We start from the raw sequence: 22,865 nt of genomic DNA, 5'->3' as shown, positions 1-22,865 counted from the left end.
TAACATGGGTGGACAGCAAGCACAGCTCTTTGCTCAAACCAGGTTTTAATCCTGTCGTAGGAACAAAGGAAGGCAAATGTTTAAAAAAATACATTAGTTCTATTAGAATAGATTCTTCAGCTCCCGGGGAAAAGGAAACATTGAGAATAGAAGGAAGGAAGTGCATCAGATGATGAGGATAGGGACAGTTTGTAGGTGGTGCTGAGAAAAGGAATGCTTGCAGAGATGCAGAAGGAAGATGAAATTTGGGAGGCACATTTCAGTGTCCCATTGCCTGGCAAAACAAAGCAGTGCCAAGATGCTCTGGTACAGGCTGTTCCAAGGTGGCTTCAATTACCTCAAACTGGTGAATCTAAAGTTTAAATAAGATTTATGAGCTGCATTGTGTGCCGTCAAATCAGAAGGAATAAACTCTTTCACTATTCATTACAGATAGACATATATCTTTATATACATATTTAATAACAAAAAGTAAGGTAAAATTGTAAAAGTTAAGACTAAATGTTTTACATTTGTATTTCCTTAATTCAGGAATGGTTTTGCAAAAACTGAAATTTTAGAAGAGAAATTCAGACTGTCATCATGATGTTAAATTTTAAAAAGTGAAAATTGACATTTTAGTAACCATTTATCTACAGAGACAAGAAGTGAACTTTACCTTCTATGCCATCAGATGAAATTACTTTATTTTATAAGAATTACTATGAGAAGGATGATTCAATTTGTGCAAAAGGCTCTTGGATGTATCGAGGTGTTTCCTGACAGACAGGGATTTGTACTACAGGTGTGTTTTATTTGTTCTCATCTGAGCTTTACTGAAGGCATTTCTGTTGCATTCCTTTAGCATGGAGCTCTGTGTTTTGATCAGTGTGCTATCTCTACTAAGATTTTAAATCTAAAATTTGAATAGTAACTAAGTAAGGGAGAGTAGGTGTTATTGTCAAGGAGAAAGACAGGTTGTGTTTCATCTGTGATTTTGCTTGTGAAAACAAGTTAAAGCCAGGTATAAATTCAAGTTTTGCTTTTTAATGCTGTAAGAACAAAACTGAGTTTCTGTTGGTCATTGTCTGCTTCACCTACAAACTGTTTGAAGAAACTTTTACTCAGAAAAAATAGAAACTCATCAAAGATCAATTGCCTTTGCTGCTAATCCATGGAAAATTGGGCGGCATCACTTTACCGGCAAAGCAAAGAGAAAGGCTGGGATGTGGAAGTGTAAAATGGCACATGGACTGGAAAATTGATCCCTCAGAGGTTCAGTTTCCAAGCAGAGCAGGTCCATTCCTGGGAAGAGCTGTCCTGCAGCCCGGGTGGTACATTGGACAGCACTGAGAGGTGTGTGCCTCCCCGTAGCTCCCTCCCCGCTGTGCTCGTGGCTGTGCAAAGACCCAAATCAAGGCCATTCTCCTTGGCTTGTGAAGAGAAACGTTCCCTGCTTCCCTGAGCAGAGCTGTGCAGGGTGATCCATCACCCCAGCTCGCAGCTGATGGGAAATGACAAGGTGTGAGAGGGGAGGGAAGTGTTCTGTGATTAGAGGTGAAACCTGCCTGGCACTGGTGCGTGTAGGGACACAGCCACAGTGCTGTCAATTCCCTGCGAACAGCAGAGAGACAGAGTAAGGGGAATCTTAAAGTAGTGCTTACGACTTGAAAAAATCACATGGTAGGCAGGCCACGTCCTTTAGTTCTGTAACCATTACAGAGAGAGGAAAAAACTCCTCCTGTTGAGCTTCCCCACTTGCCTTTATCCTTCACTATCCTATGGTTTTTAAGGGTTTTCTGCAGACTCGCTAAACCATGCTTTCTCCAGGCACATGCTCCCAGACCCTGGGTTTGACTGTGTCCTTCTTCTCAGCCATTTCCAAATTGGGAACTGTTTGAAATTCCTGCTACTCGGCTATGGGACTTTGGGCACTTTTTCTTCCCCTTTTGGCTTACTCTTCATTACAGCCCTAAAAGCACATCCAAACTTGTGGTCAGGGCAGCAGTCCTGAGCAGAGCCGGCGTCAGGCGTGACAGCCCCGCGGCAGTTGTCACTGGAGTCAGGGATCTGGGAAGAGCTGTTTATCTGCAGGGTGATTAACAGGGTGATGCCGTGCACTGCGTGCCCAAGCAAACGTTTTGGATACCATAAATTTTTTTGCCCCTATGACTTAATTTAGACATTCCATGTGGCACTTGAAAATAAAGAATTCCCTGGTGCGCCATTATGGAAACAGAGTTTCTTTTGGCCTTTGCCCAGTGTTATACCAAGGGATCACTTTTAAGGACATCTATTGTAGCTATTGCCTAGAAAAAGCAGTTCAGCCATAATAGGTTGGTTGTGTACGCTTTCGGCGAACCTTTAAATATTTATACTTTCTAATTTATGGTATGTGCTCCCTTCCTTAAATAAAGAGCTATCCTAAAATATTATCCATCTAACTCTTCCAAAAAAACAAACCAGAGCGCTAACCCAAACAAAACTCTTCAATTGTATTGCTATTCTTAGTTTACCCCAATTCCATATTATTTAAGAGATTTTTTTCCCTTTTGTGATTGTTCAGTGCAGACAAAGCAGTTGCAAACTCCTGTGGAAGGATTTAAAGAGCAAGCAAGGATGAATTTTACTAAATTTATCTCTTTCGTTTAGAAGATAGACTTGCCCCCAAAAAGACCTTTTTCTTCAAAGTATTGTTAACTTCATGGTAGCAACTTGTGTTTTCTGTGAAAGATAATTAATTTTTAAGTTGAACCAAAGAGGAAAAAAAAGAAAAAACAGTGGATTTGACAGCAGAAGGATCAGGGGATGTAACTTCTAATGAAGCATCTCTGTTTACTTTGTTCTCATTTAAGAAGACATTCTTCAATTATGTTTGTTTTTTTGTGGCATCTTGCTTATAAACTGCAGAGCAAACAATTTCCCAGCACAGCATAGTGTCACAGACACCTTGGCCCCTTTCCCACACGACAGCAAATTAAACAGACACTTTGCCCCCTCCACAGCCTTTTAAGTCAAAAAGCAATCAGACCCAGCAGAGGAGGGGGATGTTCTCTGCTGAGCAGCCCAGGAGAGCCTCTTTGATTCACTCAGCCAGTGCTGTCAGGGCTGGGCTGTGTTTGTGATGCCACTGCTCATCTCTGACAGACTCAAGGCACTTGTTAATGCAGTAAAATGTCATGTGTCCTTGCAAGAGCAGTGGTCCTGCATGAAGGTCAGGCCACCTCTGGTTCTTTGAGCAGGCTCTGTCTCTGCAAAGCCCTGGGAGCTTTGCTGTGGGTTGGGGCAAGAAGGGACCTTATATTTGTAACAGGTCCCTGCCCAAAGCAGGCTCCAGATGTGCCTCTGCAAGTGAAGGCATTCTGTACAAAAAGGCTGATGTGGAACAGGAACTGTGGAATCGGGTCCTCCAGATGGACACAGTGAGAGTTTACACTTGTGCCATGAGGAGCAGCTTTTCCCAGGGGCTGAGGCTGATGTACTGGTCAGGACAAAGACACTTGTGTCTGATATGACACATTGCTCTTTATATTATCCTAAACTTTATACAAATACTTCATACAAGTTATTGTTCTATGGATAGTAAAGGCTCCAATTTACCCATAGAGGTTTGGCTTAAAATCTATGTTTAAGCTTGCTTTGATCTAAAATGAAGATAGATTTCTCTGATTTTTCTTTTTAAAATGTGGTGCTTGGTATTTTTTCCAGAACTGTTGTGCTTTCCTCAGTAATGACATCAACAGTATTTTTTGCTACTTCCTTTGGATTATCTTCTGTCTCCAAATTTAATTTATGGCAGAGGAACAGAACTTTAAGATGTACTGCTTTCCATGTAGATCTTTTCTATAAAGCATAAAAGAGGAAGTAATAGATATAAACTTTTTTCTGTTTGATTGTTTCGATTGTAAAATATTTCTGTTCTCTGTTCCACCCACAACTGGAATATCCTTTCTAGTCATCTTCCCAATCCTGGGAACTTGCTGGAGATCACACCACGGGTGGCACACAGATAATGTAAAGATATATGCTGAGTGTAGCCCTGTAAATCCTTATTCAGTAATAAAATTTGGGGTTTTTTTAGTCCATGTCCTGCCAATTTTTTTCACTTACTCTGCCACCTATAATCAACTCATTAGCAGTGTCTACACAACTGCTTCTCCTTGTGTTCGGCTTGTCCTTCTCATTTTCCCCAAATAAACTCTATTAATATGTGATGGGATGGTTTCCAATTAAGATCTGTTACCTCCTCTTCAGTGTAAAATATAATGTCAGACTTGCTTCTCTGCAGGCTTTTTGGGTTCTGTTTTCTCATGGCCTGAAGGATTTGTGCTTTAACAAGCATTCAGTTTTCATTTAGGAGAGTTACTGAGTTGTGTGTGCCCAGATTCACACACCACTGAACTCTCTGAGGGTCTGGTGGTGAACTTTCACAAGAGGAGCTGCTGAATACTCGAGACTTTAGCAGTTCCACTTCATTTATCAGTGCCAAGCCCTTGAAAGAGTCAAAAGCTGAGGAGATTCAAAATGGGATTGGAGACCACTTCAGAAATTAAATGTTTTCAGCACTGAAGTTCTTGTTGACTAAAACTTTGACAGGAACTAAAACTTTACTAAAACTTGAATTGCAGGGCTTAGGCCAGAGAGATCAGTACCAGGAAGGCATGCTTGAAGGTGGGGATTGTTTTATCTCTGTCTGCTGTAGAACTCTTTTTCCTTTGGACAGCACCAGGTGCCAGCCAAGGGCAGAGGCAGAGCACAGGTCTCAGTCAGCCATGGGTCTGAGCCAGCCTGGCAATTGTGGCTCTCCTAAAGCCCTGAGCAATTTGGGGAATCTGGCCTACAGTGACCAGATGTCACGTCCATTGTTCTCACATACTTTCACACTGGAGTGAATTATTGCAGAAATTCTCTTGTCCAGCTGATTCTCTAAATATATCTGCGACTTTGAGAGTGGACAGAGAGTTTCCCCATGACTTTTCACGGATTTGATTAGGAACCCTACATGAATTTTGTCTGTATTGTGTCTTCATTCTCCCTCTCTAGAGCAGACGCATTACTGTTGTCACTATTTCTTTCTGTGGTGCCAGTGTAGAGTGCCTGGCTCTTCATTAGCTGTCCATATGTAAACCAATAACTCCTAACTACTTCTGAGAGTGCCTTTAGGAAATAAGGAAGTGACACTCACACATTCACGGGCCCCGTTTCAGAAGGAAGTCGGAGGCATCACGCGACTGCCCTGCTGGAGCAGATGTATCTGGGATGCAAAATGTACATGCCACATGTGGGCCAACTATGAAACAAAATTAAAATTTTAATCAAAGTCTCCATGCATTTCCCAAGTATTAGGCAGCAGATTGCTGGGAGTGTAAGTAGGTCACACATTGTGTTGAGCGATTGTGCTTTGTCCTTTGCCATCTGGCAGCATGAATCAACGTCAGCTGGATGCAAATAGAACTCTGCAAAGGTGACCTTGGCAACAGGAGTGGCCTGCTGAGCTGCGACTGCAGGAGGCTCACCTGTATTCACAGCCATCCTGGCAGGGAAAACCCAAAGGGAAGAGGGATTTGAGTCTAGGAACCCTTATGGCCACCTCTGCCAGTCTGGGAGTCAGCTGTTTGTCCGTCCATGGAGTTTCAAGTCATGGATTGCTTTTATCTCTCCGTGGGTAGTCACGTTTCAGTGAATGGCCAAGAATCCACTGGAGTTCAGAGCAGGTGTAAATGAGATGGAAGATGCCAAAAAAACCCTGGTCATTATGGTCAATTTTTCCTAGAAAGAGAGATTCCAGATACTTATTACCCTAGGATATGTTTTTGAGGAAACCTAGCTTTTGAAGCAGTCTGCATTTAAGTCTCTGAAGCTTAACCTAGCAAATAGAAGATATTTGTAGCTCAGTTGAAATGACACTGTCAAGACAAATTTAGCTGTGAGTTTTAAATGCATGAGTCTCAAAAAAAAAAAAAAAAATAGACAATTCCAAAAAGGAAAAGGAAAAGGATGTGTGATAAAACTTCCTTGTGGTACTTCCAACTCAAACCAGTACAGTGTTTTTTGTGTATTGAAGGCTTTGCTTGGTTAACTTGCATTTTGCTGCATTACTTTAGGTGTCAATGTTTGAAATCTTTGGCTCAAGCATCTTTCAGAGTGAATTATCTGCATGACAGAATTAGAATCCAGCTCTGATGGTTCCCAGTCCTGTTTTGAAACCACCAATCCCAGAAAGGAGTTTTGTGGTCTACTCAAGTTTTCCTGGTTGACTGCATTAACAATGAAGTCAGAGTTTCCCCTGTATGGAAAACAAGAAAGGGGAAAGGCAGATTTATGGATTCCCAGGTTCCATGCTATCTGCGAAATGGATTTAACATGTGCCAAACCTCCAGCAGAGAGGTTCCATCATACCTTGTGCTGAACAGAAGCAGCATTTTTCCTCTGACACAAGGAAATGCTGTGGAGCATGGAAGCCATCAGGTTTCCTCAGCTGCCTTCCCAAGCTGTGACTCATGTGGTTAAAAACACCACGAGAAAATCAGAATACAATGCTGCTGTCTGCACACAAGCACATTAATTTAAAACGTGTGGGGACTAATTGTCTTCAAAATCCAGTCATTTGGTTTCTCCAGTTACAGCCAGGCCCTACTGGAGTTTATGGCTTTTTGTCATTATTTTTATTATTATTCCTCATTAGTATTTCTAAAGGCTTTTTATGGGAACATAGAAACGACTCTTCTTGCACAGCAAACACATCAAAGCACATTTATCTCTTTCCCTAGCAGGGAAAGTGCTGCTTGGAAGTGTGTGTGAAGCTGTTGTAAGATGGTCAGGATGTGAGCAGGGGGTAGCCAGGTGTTTATACCTGCTAAATATATGTGAAATATATTCCCATGTATTTTCAGTAGATGAGAAAAAAATTGTATTTTTAGTACTGAAACTGCTAAGAAGTACATTCATTTAAATTAGCGTGTCTCAGAGAAAGTTTGCAGTAACTCATGGCATATGTCCACGATATATGGAGCAAGTAGAGCATCTAATTTTGCTTTAAGCTTATTTTATTTTTTTATTTTATGTAAGTATTATAAATTGATCTGTGACTTCAGGCTGCCTTGGGTATATCTAGATTTGTGATCAGTGCACAGTGTAAGTTATTTTTAGATGTGAAACGCTCTCGCATCCACAAAGAGTGTGGTTATTCACTGCCATAAATGCGCCAGGGAAATAAGTACTTTCAGGGCTTTGAAGTGGTTTGCAACCATCTTCCTTGACTTTACTGGGTTTAACTGTTTTCCCAGTTCTGGTGAACTATTCAGTGGGGTGAGTCTGTTTCTAATTGATCACCAAGTCAGACATGACAATGTGACCTCTAGGTTCCAACTCCTGTGTCTGGTTTAAGTTCAAAGAATTTGAAAGCCTTACGCAAACTCCATTAAGGGGACTCAAGACAAAATTGTGGTCCCTGCTGAAATTGTGAATTCTTTCTAAAGTTCTCAGTCTGAGAGAGGTTTGAATCAGTGCAGCAGCAGGCATTTCCTGGGATATTACTGGACTCTTGCAGAAATCGATGAAGTTGATCACAGTGGAGACTCTGGTTACAGATTCATATTCAGAGCAGAGCTCAAAACTCATTAAAGCCCAGAGCTGGAAGTGCAAACTTCCATGTGAGCACTGTCTAACAGGAACCAAAGGGAGCACCAATTCCCTAATAACGTTACAGACTTTGGGAGCAAATGTCATTGTTTCCACATTAGGCAGGAAAGGAGCAGACGTTCAGAATGCCAGACAACATCTGTAACACCTGGAGAGGGAAAATGGGGAACATTTCTGATCGTGCTTGTGTAGGTGTATTCTCAGTCATTTGCCAGGATCTATTCATTTTGGAGGATTTAAATAATGCTATTTACAAACCAATTGAGTCTAACTTTTACTTTTAATTAGGAAAGTTAATTGGAAAATGTCCTTAGAAATTAGGTTTCTCCCTTGACATGCTGTAAATAAATAAGTTATGTTGGAAAACAAGATGAAGATAAACAAAAGGCTGTTTCAAGCCAGCAGAAAAAGAGAGCAGCTTAGTTCCCTGAACAACAAAACTACATTTTATCATCTAAATATCAATACATTAATATTTATATTTATCATTATTAATTTGATTGCATTCTTTTAATAAGAAATGCAGATAGAATTAGTGTTACTGCAAATATTTGCTTGCATTCATATCACTTCCCATTCTTTCTGCATGTTGTCAATGGTTTGTGCTGCTGAGCAGCTCAGAACTGACCCCCAGAGCCTGGGGGAACTTGTCACTGAACAGTTTCAGTCTTCCAGCCCTTCTCCAGCAGGACTCAGGTTTGCCCCAGGGGGAAGGAACTGCCCCTGTCACCTCATAATTCCCTTTTTGACAGTATCAGCACTGCTGGTTCTATCAGCTTGCCAGGCAAGCAGGTTGGACTGCCGGAACAAATGAGACTGAAGGGAACCAAAATGTTGCTTTTTTGGTCAGAAGTGAGCAGCAGTCTGTGGGTTCTGGTTCTCTGGTCCTCAGAGAACTGTGTCCCAAGTAAGCTGGGTCCAGTACCCACCTCAGCTTCCTGCCCTTCCCTCCCCTGCAGTGAGATAAGTAACCCCAACTTTTTGCCTTATTTGTGGTCCTGCCTGCTAATGTAAATTCCACTTGGCAGCAGATTACATTCATGCACTTAATTAATTTAAGCTACAGCAGCTAACAAGCAGATGCAGAATTTGCTCAGCCATGCCTGCAAGAATGGTATCATCTTGGGGAGAGGAAGGAAGGATTGCTAAGGATGCTGTCTGCTTTAGCTGCACCAATTTAAGTCATCCATAAATTTGAACTGAAGTCCTCCATCTGTAAAAAATCTGGGCCTTGAGTCAATTTGAAATAGAAGAGCATTTCAGCCTCCTTGTACTTTTCCAGGTATTAGCAGGACTCCGTCTCTTCAAGAATTGATAATGTTCATGAATTTGCAGTAGCTCAGTGCAGGAACAGAGGCCCTAAAACCCTTGGCTGGTTCTGCTGGGGCCTCTCACAAACAGACAGTCCCTGCTCGGTTGCTTCTTAAACACAGTTTTCAAACAAAAGAATTATATAAGTATTTGAGCAGGAATTAGGCACTTGTACAATGAAAGACAACTTGAAGTACTTCTCACTTATTAAATGTAGTGAATATACATTCAACACAATTATTTCATTAATTATACACCTATTCTATTTTTGCAGTGTTATTTCTATCACCTAGAACTGTTTAAAAACAATCTAACTAAGAAATTAATGGGATTCAGACTGGGAAAGCTGTTTGAATAAGTTTTTTTGGAGTGTCAAAGAAAATCATTAATAATTGCTTTTGAATGTTACCTCCAGACCAGATCTTTCAGAATGATCTTCAACATCTTTCAAAAAAACAAAGGATAACATTAACGAAAGTTAGTGTTATTTTTCATAGCAGTTAATGGTTGGAGTTTAAAACTGTGCACATGTGTAGTGCTCGGGCAACTAACTTATCTAAGGGTGTGAAATATGACTTTAAAGGAGGTGGATCTCTGTCTCTTGGTGGATTTGGTGCCAATAAAGAAGCATTTGTTGGCACCTTGTTTGGCAAAGTTCTGCAGAGATCCTTCCTAGAGGGCTTTTACCTTTCTCTGTCACTTCTGACATGGTGTCCTAAACTCAGACTGCTGGCAGGAAACGCAGTCCAGGCTGCTGTGACTGATTAAATCACCCTAAGATGAGCCTGAGCAGATTTTTAGGCTTTTGATGTGGGAATGAGGCAAAGATTTTTGGAGGAAAAAAAAGAGAAAGGTGGATTTATTAATTAACATCTTCCTGCTGTAAGTGCATCTTCTGTCAGTTTATGTGGATTAGGGAGACAGGGATGGCACAATCCTTCTTTGTACCCTCTTGGAAGTTTGGTATCAATCACAGCAGAGCCCAGCAAGTGCTCTTTTCCTGGGAATTCAGCAGTTCAAGCAGTCCCAAACCTCAGGGATGTGAATGCTCTGGAGTACTAAAAGTGTTGGGTGAGATCATCCTTAACTCCAATATTCCATTTTTCATAGCTGTTCCCAAGCTTGGGTGCTTTCCTGGCTGAACTGTGTTCCAGAAGAGAAAGAATTGACCTGTTTCTGCCCAGCACAATCAGTTGAAAACATTTTTGTATGGAGCTGACAAGAGAAGTGTGGGTGGATAAGGTTAAGCCCAGCTGGCACCTGCAGATATCCCCTTGGCACACAGCTGGAGGATTACTCTCTGCAAGGCCGGAAGGGGCTGGAATTGAGGCAGAAAGGAAAGGCTGGCTGGTCCTCAGATTTAATGTGCCAAGGGCGAGTTCCAGTCTGTGGGCTCTTGAGACCTCAGGCTGGGGAGAAAAGCACAGCTGAGCCATTCCGCACCCCAGAACCTGGAGTAGACAAATCTCAGCCATTGCCTCCTGGTTTCCCTCCACACCTGACCTCCCTCTGGCTGGTCTGTCATTCCTGAGAGTAGCTGTTCTTATAAACCTTGGAATGAGGTGGTAAATCTAGATCTAATGCCCCGGCTGAGTCAATAGCACACTGGGTTGGAGCTAATTTTTCAGGCTTATATGCTGTTTGGAACAGGAAATCTGTGATTTTAATTAGCAATAAATAGGAAATAGTCTGCTGCAAATTGATGTTAAACAGTACTGCTGTACTACATCAGTTCAAAATAAGCAGGATTTTCCATTCAGCAAATTGATGTTAAGACATCTTGGGTTTATTTCCAGCCACTCCATTATCTGTCTGAGGCTAGCTTTGGTTTCAGAAGGGAATGAAGCTGAAAATCTGTTCTTAGAAACAAACATGAGCTTATCATAGAGTGCAGAGCATCAAGACAGAAGGGATTTCCCCCATGTAGTCATTTGAAGAACTGATTGTCATATGTACTCTGTCTTAGCAGGTAAATGGAACTAATAACAATTTGTAAAAAAAATCAACATTTTTTGTTTATTAATTCGCAGTCATTTAATATTTAATGAGATTTTGGGAGATGGTTTTCCTGATGTCTTTGTGAAGAAGATCCTTTCACCTGACACTTCATTAGGGTAAGGATTTGGATTTTGAACAGTCTTAGGAAACAAAGCTCCTTTTACTGCAGAGAAAACTCTGCAATCTGCTATATTTAATACAGAGAAGGCCCCAAAATTGCCTAAGCTATCATGCTTGTCTGTAAGACAAGACCATGCTATTGCTTTCAACTTGTAATAGTATTAAAATCTGAACCAGTAACTTGTATTTCATGCAGTTTTGCAGATGGGAGCGTTGAGACCTTGGCAGTGAAATGAGTTGGGGAAAGTTGCAAAGGGAATCAGTTTGTGGGATAAGACAACTAAACTATTTCATCTGTAAGAGGTGCTTAATCAATGAAATGTCCATTTTAGCCTGAGGCTTATCTAATTTCTCTGGCAGTTGTACACAATCTTTCCAGAGAGGTTACTGGAATCCCTTTGAAGAGGTACTGGTGTGATTTAGAGCAACATTTTGGGACAGGACAAGAATTTTCTTTAATTTGCAGTATTTCTATTGCCTTCCAGAAAGGCAGTTTCTGAGACAAGGAGCTACTGGAGGAGGCCCAGTGGAGGCCACAAAGATGATAAGGGGTTTGCTTTTAGGAGAGACTGTGTTTGTTTAGTCTGGAGAAGACTGAGAAGGGATCACATGAATCCATATAAACATCTCAGAGAGGTGCCCAGGAAGGTGCCAGACTCTTCTCAGTGGTGTCTAGTGACAGGATGAGGAGCGATGGCCATGAACTGAAACACAAGAAGCTTCACCTCAGTGTGAGGCAGAACTTCTTTACCTTGATGGTGGCAGGGCACTGGAACAGCTGCCCAGAGAGGCTGGGGAGATTCCCTCTCTGGAGACATCCCAACCCCACCTGGACACATTCCTGTGTCACCTGCCCCAGGTGCCCCTGCCTTGGAAGGGGGGTTGGACTGGCTCATCTCCAGAGTTCCCTTTGAACTTGAACTGTTCTGTGATTCTGTCTCACCATGAAGACCAGGTCCTTTACATCCCCTGCAGATAATTTACTTTCACAATCCATATTCCCACTCTACACTTAAAAGCAATGGAATGCAGTGGAACGAAATGCAGCGGAATGAAATGCAGTTTGCTGAACTGGGGCAATGAATACATTTCACTGGGAAGCTTTCAGGCTTTCCTCCCAGTGACCTGTTTACTCTGAGGACACAGGGAAGGGGGAGCCATGGCAGGACACTGCTGCAGGCTGTGCTCTTGCAGAAATAACTGGGTTAGCTCATGCTTAGCTCAGCCATCAGACAAGCAGCTCCAGCTTTGGGTGCTGGAGATCTTATTTTAAACTGATGCACTGTGTGGACAGAAGGCTGGATTTAAGGTGGAGATAAGCTGATTTCTCCTTATTTTACAGTTCACCTCAGACAACAGAGGTCTTCCCTGGACCTTGCAATGTTTTTGTACATATACATATATAAATGTCTCTGTAACACCCAAAGTTTAAAGGCTGAGTTTTCCTTCAGCACTGCTTACCTCATCCTGTCACTGCTTACCATGAAATATTGAGAGCCTTCTTCTGTATCAAAGGAATACTCGAATGTGTGCTCTGGACATTCTGAGGCTTTCCAAGGCGAGAGGTGTTCCCAGTACTGCAGGTTCCTGCAGGGAGTCTGAGACAGCTGAGTGCTGTGCTGTGATGAAGCAGCTCTGGGAAACACTGAGGGTTTTCTGCACAGCAGCCTTGGCACTCGAGCTTTACAGTAGCAGTGAGTTAAGTACAGCTTTAATACACCTTTACAGGGGCCATTGCAGGACAACAAAAAGCTTTCATTTTCACATAAGGGAGCAGTCAGTAGTTCCTGAAGCTCTTGGTGGTGGTGACACCATGGCCAGGGAGAGAACTCTTGACTTTGCTTATTTTAGTGCTTACTGAATAATAATAGCATTTTTTTTCTGCCTAGTGAAAATACAAAATGCTTCTTTGTTGCCTTTCTTTCTTTAGCCTGCTCCCAGTGGTAATCTAAGTCCCTCTGATTCCTTCATTCCCTTCAGCTGACCAGATTGGAATGCCTACTGTCAAAACTGCCCTAAAATAATGCCTTGCCAACCTGCTGCACTGGATTAGCTGTAGAAATACTGGCTCCCCTTGCATTCTTTCAATCTTTAAAGTAATTTTTACTCCTTTGATGAGTAGCTGATTCACAACAGTTGCTGAGCTACCTCTCAGACTAAGGCAATGTCCCAAAAGCACTCTTGGAACTTTTGGAGAGGGAACTTTTATTGTGCTTTGACTGGTATCAATAGAAAAATTCATACTGACTTTAGTGGAGTAAACCTGTGTTCAAAATGAGTAAACCTTTGAGGCTTTCAATTCACATCCTGCAATGAGATATTCACAAAAATCTGGTGGCCTCAGAACCACAAGGCATTAACTCTTCCTGCTGGACCAGAGGAACACGAACTCTGGGTAAGACTCCCAGACTGGACTTTTTGTGTCTAACGTTCATTGTATTAATGGAAATACATTTCAGAGAAATATGATCTCTGTTTAGCTTGCAAGTTAGTAAATGTTATGCCACATATGGTGAAGGGGATAAAATTATTTGTATAGACAGAATTTCAGTGATGCTCTGCTTGGACCTTGTATTGAGGGTTGGGGGTTTTGTTTTGAGCTGAAAGATGAATATTCTGACTTAATCTTCTGGCATTCATGGAGCTGCTCTGTAATTGCAGTTGATTTTTTAAAAAAGGCTATATCTAAAGTAATCAGCAGGAAACAGGAATGGGAATGGTCTTTGCCCAGAATGAGAAACAGGAGTGCATCTGAAGACTGTTCTTGCTGCAGTTGGATTCTGTGTGTGTAACTTCAGTGTGGAATTGCACAGGGGTGGGTTCCACACATGCTGCCTGTTAAACCAGTGATTTTCAAGCAGTAGAATTAATTTGAATAATATTTTTTTTACTGTTTTGCTGAGTGAGATCAAAGCCAGGACCAAGCTTTTCCTTCTGCATTTCTTCCTCTGCCTACTACACAGTCAATCTTGGATCAATTGATAAACAAACCTAGATCTCTGCTGTCTCTGTCATAGGGATGTGAAGAATCTTTTCTGGTTCAGGGAAGATGAGACTAAAACTGCCTTAAATGTTTTGTGCTGTTTCTGTGTTGCCATGAGGTAGATTTTGTCCTAATTGTCTGTTTGTGCCACCCTGCTGTAGATGGCACCACAGGAAGGCACATCCCCTGCCCCTGGCTTTTCTGTTTTCTTGGTCTGGCAATTCATCTTCTGTTTGTAGATATCTACAGAAAAAGAACCTATAGACATCTGGCACATTATATTGAAGATGAAGATGTCCACAGCACACAAGACAGCTGGAAACAAAGTTTGAAAAAGAGTCATGGCTTAGGAATTTAGGCCAGGGCTGCTTCCATAAAGAGCAAGAAAGTTTTGCTTGGTCCATTGGAGGGAATGTGCTCTTTTCCAGGGGGCTTGGGCTTTTCCCCAGTTCAGTGGCCAGTGAACACTTGCTTCTCCTTCAGCTGGCCAGAGTTTCAGAAGAGTTCCACCCAGAGAAGAAGTATCCTTTAGTTAGCCAGACCTTTGGTGAGAGCAATACAGCGCAGAAAAAGAAGGCACTAGGCAGGAGTGTTTCATTTCTAAAAATCTGAGGTCACTTTGATTACACCATCGCTTAAAACTTCTTTATTTCCCCTCAAACTGCTCTTACAAATCTTTCCTGTTCTCTTTAGCATGGTAGCTTTGTGCTGCTGTGGTCTCAGAAAACCCTGCAAGCGTCTGCCAGAGGCAGAGCACCACGTGTGAGTCGCTGGACAGCTGAGAGGTGTGTGAATTATTGAGGGAACTAAACCATGTGCTGTGAGGCACTTCGTGTGGATAAGCACTATTTCCTTTTTCTTCTCCCTGAGACACATTTCTTCATTGTGGTTTTAAAGGTTCATTAATGGATAATTGTGAAGAACAGTCATGTTAACAAGAGTTGATTGGAGGTGTTAGATCAGCACGATTTATTGTGGGGACTAAGATTCTGTGCCCCATTTCTATGTGCCAGCAAAAAGAGAAACCCTGACTAGTTATGGCAGTAGTTCTTTACAGTAATGGCCCAATAACTGAGGACACAACACAGCTTTTCATGACAGCTTAGAAACCAGAAATAGAAAGGACAGCTTTTTTTGTGGCCCTTTGCACAGGTGAGGACACATCCAGGAGCATCAGATAACTCAGATTATCTTCAGTTACAATATTTTAAAAGCTTAAACATTTACTGAATTGATTTCTGGACTTTCTGGTGTCTCCAGAAAGCTTCTGGGAAACCAGCATTAGGTAGACAGTGACTATGAATAGCAGATAGTGTTTTAGCAGTCCCCCTTGCCATCAGTGTTCTTCTACAGTCTGGTTTCTGTGTGTGTCTTCCCTAAAACATTGTCTCAGCACTAATAAAAGCAACAGATAAATGGCTGCTTTATAATTTGGGAAAGTGTATGTATTTTCTGTGTTTTATTTCCTCTGTGTTAGAGATGTCACAAAGAGCTGCCCAATGCAATGTCTATACAAACAGAAAGGTTCTGCTCACACCGGAATCAAGAAGTTGCTCAGGCATTTTCCAAACCAGGCAATTTTGCAAGTACAGTCATGAATAGAAAAGAGCATGAAAAATTCAGTGTTTGTTTTAATCGCTGTGTTTCTCTCTGCCTTTCTCTTTCTCATGCTGCAAGGCCATGCCTGGAGATCCCAAACTAGTGAGCACCCCTGTGGTAAATACCTGATAGAAGTCTGCTGCACTACCATCACTTGGATCAGGAGCATCCCAGTGGTGCAAGTGCACAGACTATATCGTTAAAAGCTCAGGAAAAAAATAGAGGTTTTGAGTGATGCATACCCTGCTCACAGCTAAGTGGTTTTATCTGGTAACCCTGTAATTTCCTCAGCCTGTGGGATTCATGCTACCCAGATATCTCTGTTACTTTCGCTGGACTGTGTTTTGATAAATAATCAAGGGGGAAATTCCTCCTCAGTTTGGTTAAGTAGAGGCGAGTTTGTTACCATTTTTGAATGTTGCTTTTGTTGAAATGTTTACTTATGTCTGATGTTCATCCTGCAGGTAGGTAAAGTCTGGATATTGGCAAATGTGTGCCTCACCCAAATCCTGGTGGGTGAGCACGACACACAAAGTACACAGACCTTTTCCCAAAGCAAAATGTGCCCTTTAACAGGGAGGCTGCCTAAAAATGGTGCCAAAAAGTATTAATGTTGCAAAAACAAAGAAATTTAGCAAGGGGGTGCTTAGTAGTGTTTTCCAAGACTGGTTTTAAGGGAATTTTTAATCAAATCTTAACCTGCTTTCAGCACTTACAAATCTCACTGAAGTAACTAGGCCAACATCCCCAGCAACAAAATGTTTGTGTGCTGCAAACTTACATGTAATTTTGTAAAAATTGCCAATTTTCTGTGAGTTGTTTTATCTGATTCGTCTGTCAGTGGGAGCACAGAACCAATGAAGTACATAGATCAAAGGGGCAGAAAAATGAAGTGGAACAAGAGGAGTCATAAGGAGCTGTGCAAAACGAAATAGCTTTCTTATTATTTCACTTTACATTTCACCTTCTTTGTTGCTATGTTTTTTTCTGCTACAAACTGTCACCTTTTGCTTCCTCAGCTATTATTTTAGGTTCTTTTTGCATGCCAAGATGGTGCAAGTTGCCACAGCCACTGGCACCCATTTCCTGAGCATCTTATGCCCCACATGTATGTCCTAACCCCCTCTGTGTCAGTGTTACTGCCATAGCTTCACAGCCCACTGCTGCCACGGTGACAAAGACTTCAAGGAGAAAATAAACAGAATTCATTTCATTCATTTGCTGCAAGGCAACATAAGAAGGTGGCATAGGTTCCCTTACACAGCATTTCAATCAAATCCAGCCAGTTGTTAGCTAATGGTATTTTCTGCCTGCATTGTGACTCAATTAGAAGGCATTTATAAATCTGCATGGAAGTAAAATGAGGACACAGTGCTCAGACATATTGTTCTGCTTCTTCACCCATTACCAAGGAAGTGACTCAATAATTGTATTCTGTTTAAGAAAATGCTTTGAGAGGAAATGTTTTGTAACAAATATTAAAATTACTACCTCGGTTTCTAAGCAATTTCATCTTTACATTTAAATGAGAAGCTTTATTTTGTGTTATTGTCTGTTTGTATTTCTTTTTAAAGGTTTCCATTTTTGGTTTAATTCATAACAAACCTGACACCTAAGAGAAAGCACAGGTTACCTCAGTGAGCTCACATGCAGTTATTCCATGGCTGTCTGTCACCTGCATGTCACCTGTGTGTGACAGGGGATGCCACTACAGCTCTGGCTCCTGGGCAGTGCAGATACAACACTGTCCAAAATACATGATCACACATGAGGTCTATGATGTGGGAAGTGTCAAGATTTTGGTGGCACCAACCCTGTCATGACAGAGCTGTGATTTAACTTGTGCAAACAGAACCAAGTTCAGTGATAGACTCATGCAATTGCTACCATATGGAGCAGTAAATCACTTAATGCTGAAATAACACTGATTTTTGAATAAGATAAGATAGTTACCACAATAATTTAACACAACACAGAAGGGAGCATGCTGCAGCCACTTGAAAATGGCAGGACATTAAACAGTAATGCTGTTTAAGGACTGCACTTAGCAACAGCCAAAAAGTCACCCATTTCTTTCACTTCCTCTAATTTCATAGCCATCTTCTAGTAACTGCAAAAACTAAGGAACAAACATGTCTTTTTGGTTGCTGCTGGATTTCCTTCAGGACTTCTCTGCTCCAGACCTTAGACCCCTCCAAGAGAGAGAGGGTGCTCAGAGTGGTGTGTGATGCTGTCCCAGTGAGTCGGCTCCGAGCAGCTCAGAGCACATCAGGGGCTTGAGGACAATCTCACAGTCCTGGAGCATTGCCAGGGCTCTCAGGACCATCTGACAGTCCTGTGCTCCTTGAACTGCCAAACACAGAGATAAACACCAGCTTGGGATGAAGGCGAGAGAACAGTGGTAACACCTCCGTGAGCAGCATGTCCCACGCATTTGCTGAGCAGGCGCTCATGCAAGACTGACTCCAAGGGAATAGGCTGGAGCAGCACCACTCCTGTAAGCACTTGGAGGTTTTCCATCCAAACTGCCCTGAGTTCATGACATTAGGCATGATCATAGTCTAAGGCCAGGGGTATCTCTTCCAGCACATACTTCAGGTGGCATGGCTGATGCTCATTTTTCCCTTCAGACACACTTCCTTCCCTCTCCCAGAAAAAAAGTGACACTTCTTGCAACCTGCTTAAGCTGCAACTTCAACTAAAGCTGGATCTCCCTCGTTGGAATTTTGTCCCCTTTAGCATGGAGTGACAGGTTGTGATGAATAGATTGTTTCTCTGACTAATATGTATCTAGTCAAATATTAATGAGCCGGCACACAGAAGCATGAAGTAATCTTTTGTTTTTCATTAAGTGCATAGATTAAAGAGATGTTGCTTTACTGTAATGCACAGAATTATGTCATTTCAGCTTAGAGTAATTGTTAATCACTTCAAATTAAAATGATCCTTGGTTTTGTTTTAAAGAGCATAGAAGAACAAGAAGTAGAGGAAAAACAGAAGTAGAAATGGAATATGAGACTATAGTGAAAGTGAGTGAAAAATTCCCCTTTTTATCCAGTAATGCTGATGTTGTTTTCATTTTACATGTCAAAACCAAGTCAGGATCATCCACAATTAACTGCCTGGTGGTTTTTCTGAAATCTTGGAGCGACTCTAGCCCTGATTATTACCTGCTAGCTGCATAACATGAGCTGCCACTGACCATTACATCCCTTCGATACCGCGAAAGCGATTTGTGCCTTCTTTGGATCATACCCCACCCCATTGTCTCCCTGCCTGTTTTATTTATTGCTGCTTCTGCCCCACCTCAGTGCAGCCATCAGGGGCTGTGTGTAACAGCATGATTGTCCCAGCTTTCTTGCCACAGCCCTTTGGGTCATGGGGATATCCTCTGTTCTCTGCTCACAGTAGCTGCAGTACTCTCAGATCAGAACACCAGGCACTGTGAAATTTCTCTCTGAAGAGGTAAAGAGGATTGATGAATGTGGGGGTAAGAATTGAGAGCATTTGAATGTGGAAGTGGGAGGTGGGGAAGGGTGTTGAAGGTAGGAATTCTGGGTACCTCTGAAGATTAGGCTTACCAAGCAGATAAATTAAGAATTTGTCATCTGGGATACCAGAGTATGGGATAAAGAAGGGATTAACCAGGCCATCACAACAGAGGAAGAACTGGGGTACAAAGAGAAAGAATTGATGAATGGGGATCAGTAAAACAGGATTAATGAAGCTAAAGAGGAAGACTTAAAGGTAAGACAGTGAGTTTTTTCAGGGAGGAGGAAGAGAACAGAAGACAGTTGAGGAAAGACAGGCAAAGCCTGGAGGAAAGATGGGCGTAGATTAAAGTAAGGCAGTTTTCTTCATTGTTTTATGGAATGGCTAATGATTAAAGATGGTGATGGAATGAAGTATTGTTTCAGGTGTATCTGCCATCAGGACATAATCATGTCTCCTGATAGCAGACTATTCTCATTTAGCAGATTATTCTCATTTAAATAAGTTTCTCTCCTGCAAACACAGCCATCCAGGAGGGCTTGGGCTTTCACTGCCAAGGGGATAGCAATAAGCCACACAACTAAATCAGGGAATCCCACTTGCTTTATGTTTTTATTTACTATTTCACCTTCTACTACTTTCTTCTGGATTGCTTTGGTATGCTTTGCTTGTTTGGGGAGAGAACTGCCATGGTTCTCAGTGAGAGCTGTATTCTCTTAGCCTGTCTGGGGGTATTTTTAAAGTACTGATCATGTCCCTTTCTATGGGCATGCACTGGCAAGAAGAAGGAACCAACTCTGGGTGTTTGATTTGTGCCTTGCACAATACAGATTGAGTCCTATGCTTTACAGAAAGGCAAGTGCTAAGTCTGATTTATGAAGTGACTGTAATTTGATTTGTCAGGCTTTTCTTTCTGTGAATCGCCTGCCTCTGCTCACACAGACCCCAACATATTCCTCACAGATCTATTCACATCATTATAGTTTATTTAAAGGTTTTTACTGTTGCATAATAAGCGAACATTTTTCTCAAATGCTTGTTAAAAATAACACAATTGCCAGTATTGTTTCGTTCTCTTATTGTGGCAGAGTTAAAGATTAAAACTGTGAGGTGGGGCCTTTATTTCATGGGTGCTGTTTTCCTCTTGGACACAGGCAAGGGAACTAAACATGTGTTTCCTGAGCACAGTGGTTGTGACAAAAGAAGGCAGAGCCCATAATGAATATGTTGGCACCTTCACAGTATTCAAAGGAGTGACTTACTGAAGATGGCAAAATTAAACTGGCAATTGCTCACTAGGGGACTGGGATTTCTTTGTTGTTTGTGTTTAAGTGACAGGAGAATATTGATTTCTGTTCCTGAGGGATGTGCTGTCTTCTTTTCCTGAAAAGCAGGAGGATGGGAATAGAGATGAGCTGCCTTGAAACAGCTCACTGAACATTTGAAAAAAAGAGAAGACCTTGTTTTAACTCTCTTCTTGTCATAGCTCACTTACATTTTAAATAATTTGAGACCAACCTCATATCACCTGCCTAGGTCAAGTAGGATATCTTGGGAGGATACTGGGAACCCAGGCAAATCCAACTGCTCCTGCACAGTTAAAAGGAGATCAGGCCCCAGAGAAAAACCTCCTTTAGTGAGAAGTAACTCCTCATTACACCACTGGAGTTACTCTTTGCTTGGCTTCATCTTGCTCTCAGGACTTCAGCCTCAGAGACTGTGCAAAGGATTAGGAAAAAGCTCTGCATGGTGGAATTGTCATTCAGTGCACCCTATCTGTGCATGAATACTGGGAAACAAAATGGATTGGCACTGAGTACTCAGGGAGCTCCAAAATGGGGCAAAGGAATCCATCATACCAAAGCAAACATGAGAATGATGTGATGTGAAGAAACATTTTTTTTTACCCCTTTCTGTTCCAAGCTGTCACTATTACATACACAGGACAAGGTATTTGGTACTGTGAAGTACCAGGATAAGGGAGGGCAGACAGGGCAGAAAAAGGGAGTAAATTTTTCCTGCAGGCCAGAAAGGAATATCTCAGCTCCTGCTCTGGTGGAGTAAACCACTGGCTTTGCGCTGAACAAAACTGATCACCTTAGAGAATATTTCTGTGCAGGAGAGGCACAGAATCTATAAGCCATGCTAATAGTTTAGAGAAAGCTAGAGAAAAAAATCTAGAGTAATTACCTAAATTACAGCATCATTCAGGAGCTGCTTGTGTCCTCAAGTGACTAAATGCTAGGCAGCTACAGGAAGAACTCGAGATAGTTCACAATTCTGTTTGTCAGCAGTAGATAAAATTTTGAAACAGAAAGAAAATTATGTGGACTTACAAGTCTGGTCTGAACCTGCAGCCTTTTTTTATTCTATGGTTTTGCACTAGGATGTTTTGCTGGATAGGAATGGCTTTTAAGAAGTCTGACAAGTAGGATCTAAAAGCTACTGCTGCACTTCTCTCATCCTTTAAGCTGTGCTTCAAATGGACACTTAAGTGCATGGGAGAGTTTTTTCAGTGAGGCTTCAGCTATATGCAAGTGTTGTCTAGGATCAAGCTGTCCTTTTTCCTAAACCTGCAATTTTGTAAGTCTTTTGGCAGCTGCTGCACACATGCAGAATTCTGCACAGTACAAGTTCAGCCTCCAGGTTCAGCCACTGCATGGCCTGTGGGGATGATACTGCACCGTGCCACCTCTTATCCTGACAGCTTTATTTTCACAAAGGAGGTGTTAATGCCTGAACAAAACATATGGTGTGGAGCTTATAGGGCAAAAATTATTTCACAGCCTGCTGATACTGAAGGTCAGCATTTCTAGAAACAGCTCACAGTCACTCATCTGTGGTCCTCCTTGAGGTTATTTCTATTAGTAAATGTAGAAGTGCCTATTTGGATCAGGTTTATTCTGCAGAGTGTTATATAGGTCGGTGAGATGTCAGTGTAGTATTTCTGCTCTCAAAACGTTCCTTTCTGCTGAAAATTTTGCGGGTTCAGTTTCCAGAGCAGAGGTCAAGCTTCAGAAATCCTTATTCTTCATGGAATTGACTTGCAGCAATGAAATGTCTCCCTGTTATTTCAGTAATCCACTACACACAACATAGCTTGGATGCTGCTGGAGGTGGGAGAGAGCAGCCTGGAAACTGTAGGAGCTCCTGGGAATGATAACTCACTGTCAGTCCTTCTGTTGAGGGATCATTGTAATTCTGAGCAGAGGCTTGTGCTTTCCATGCCATGAAGGAATAAATTCTGCAGTGACTTCTCCCCAGTTCCATGTCAGTGTTAACGCCTCCTCTTGGCCTGGAGTACCCTTCACTCCCATTTGTATTCAGACAGGCACTACTGCAACTCCCACTTGAAAATACTAATTGGTTGAAAATGAATTCCAATTTTTAAATTATTGCTTAGCTTTTTTTTACTTTTGAAGTGATCTTTTTTCCTAAGACTGGAGTTAATTTCTTGTAATATCAGCTGCCATGTAATGGTTGCAACTCATAAGCAGATTTAATTCAGTGACAAAACCATGTTTGAGGATTTACACAGGCCAGGGTCTTCTCTGTTGGCTGCTGCAGGAATGTGGAAAAGCAGTAAGCCTGCTCACAGGTCCACATCCTTCATGGGAAGAGGTATCTGTTTTCCCACCCAATCCCCAGTAGAGATGACCTGCTGTAAATATGGTTCATATTTAATATTCAACTTCTGTAATATTCAACTTCTGACCTGCTCAGAAGTTGAAATATTCTGTGC

At 41.8% G+C, this 22,865-nt stretch overlaps 1 protein-coding gene across 2 annotated transcripts in view; it reads left to right on the top strand.

The window, feature by feature from the left end:
* The window catches only part of PLCB1 (phospholipase C beta 1), a 339,645-nt gene that overhangs the window by 300,265 nt on the left and 16,515 nt on the right, over positions 1–22,865 (top strand). The window contains exon 32 of one of the 2 annotated variants that reach the window (XM_066316544.1): positions 18,596–18,660. The exons of the other annotated variant lie outside the window; for it this stretch is intronic. Within the exon in view, the coding sequence (XP_066172641.1) occupies positions 18,596–18,634 (39 nt within the window). The 3' untranslated portion in view covers positions 18,635–18,660. The remainder of the gene's footprint in view (positions 1–18,595; positions 18,661–22,865) is intronic. 2 annotated transcript variants of the gene reach the window in all.

Source organism: Sylvia atricapilla, chromosome 3 (assembly GCF_009819655.1).
Source record: "Sylvia atricapilla isolate bSylAtr1 chromosome 3, bSylAtr1.pri, whole genome shotgun sequence".
In the NCBI taxonomy this organism is placed as follows: domain Eukaryota; kingdom Metazoa; phylum Chordata; class Aves; order Passeriformes; family Sylviidae; genus Sylvia; species Sylvia atricapilla.
The sequence above is the reverse complement of the archived record's forward strand: the minus strand, read 5'-3'. Positions and strand labels throughout refer to the sequence as shown.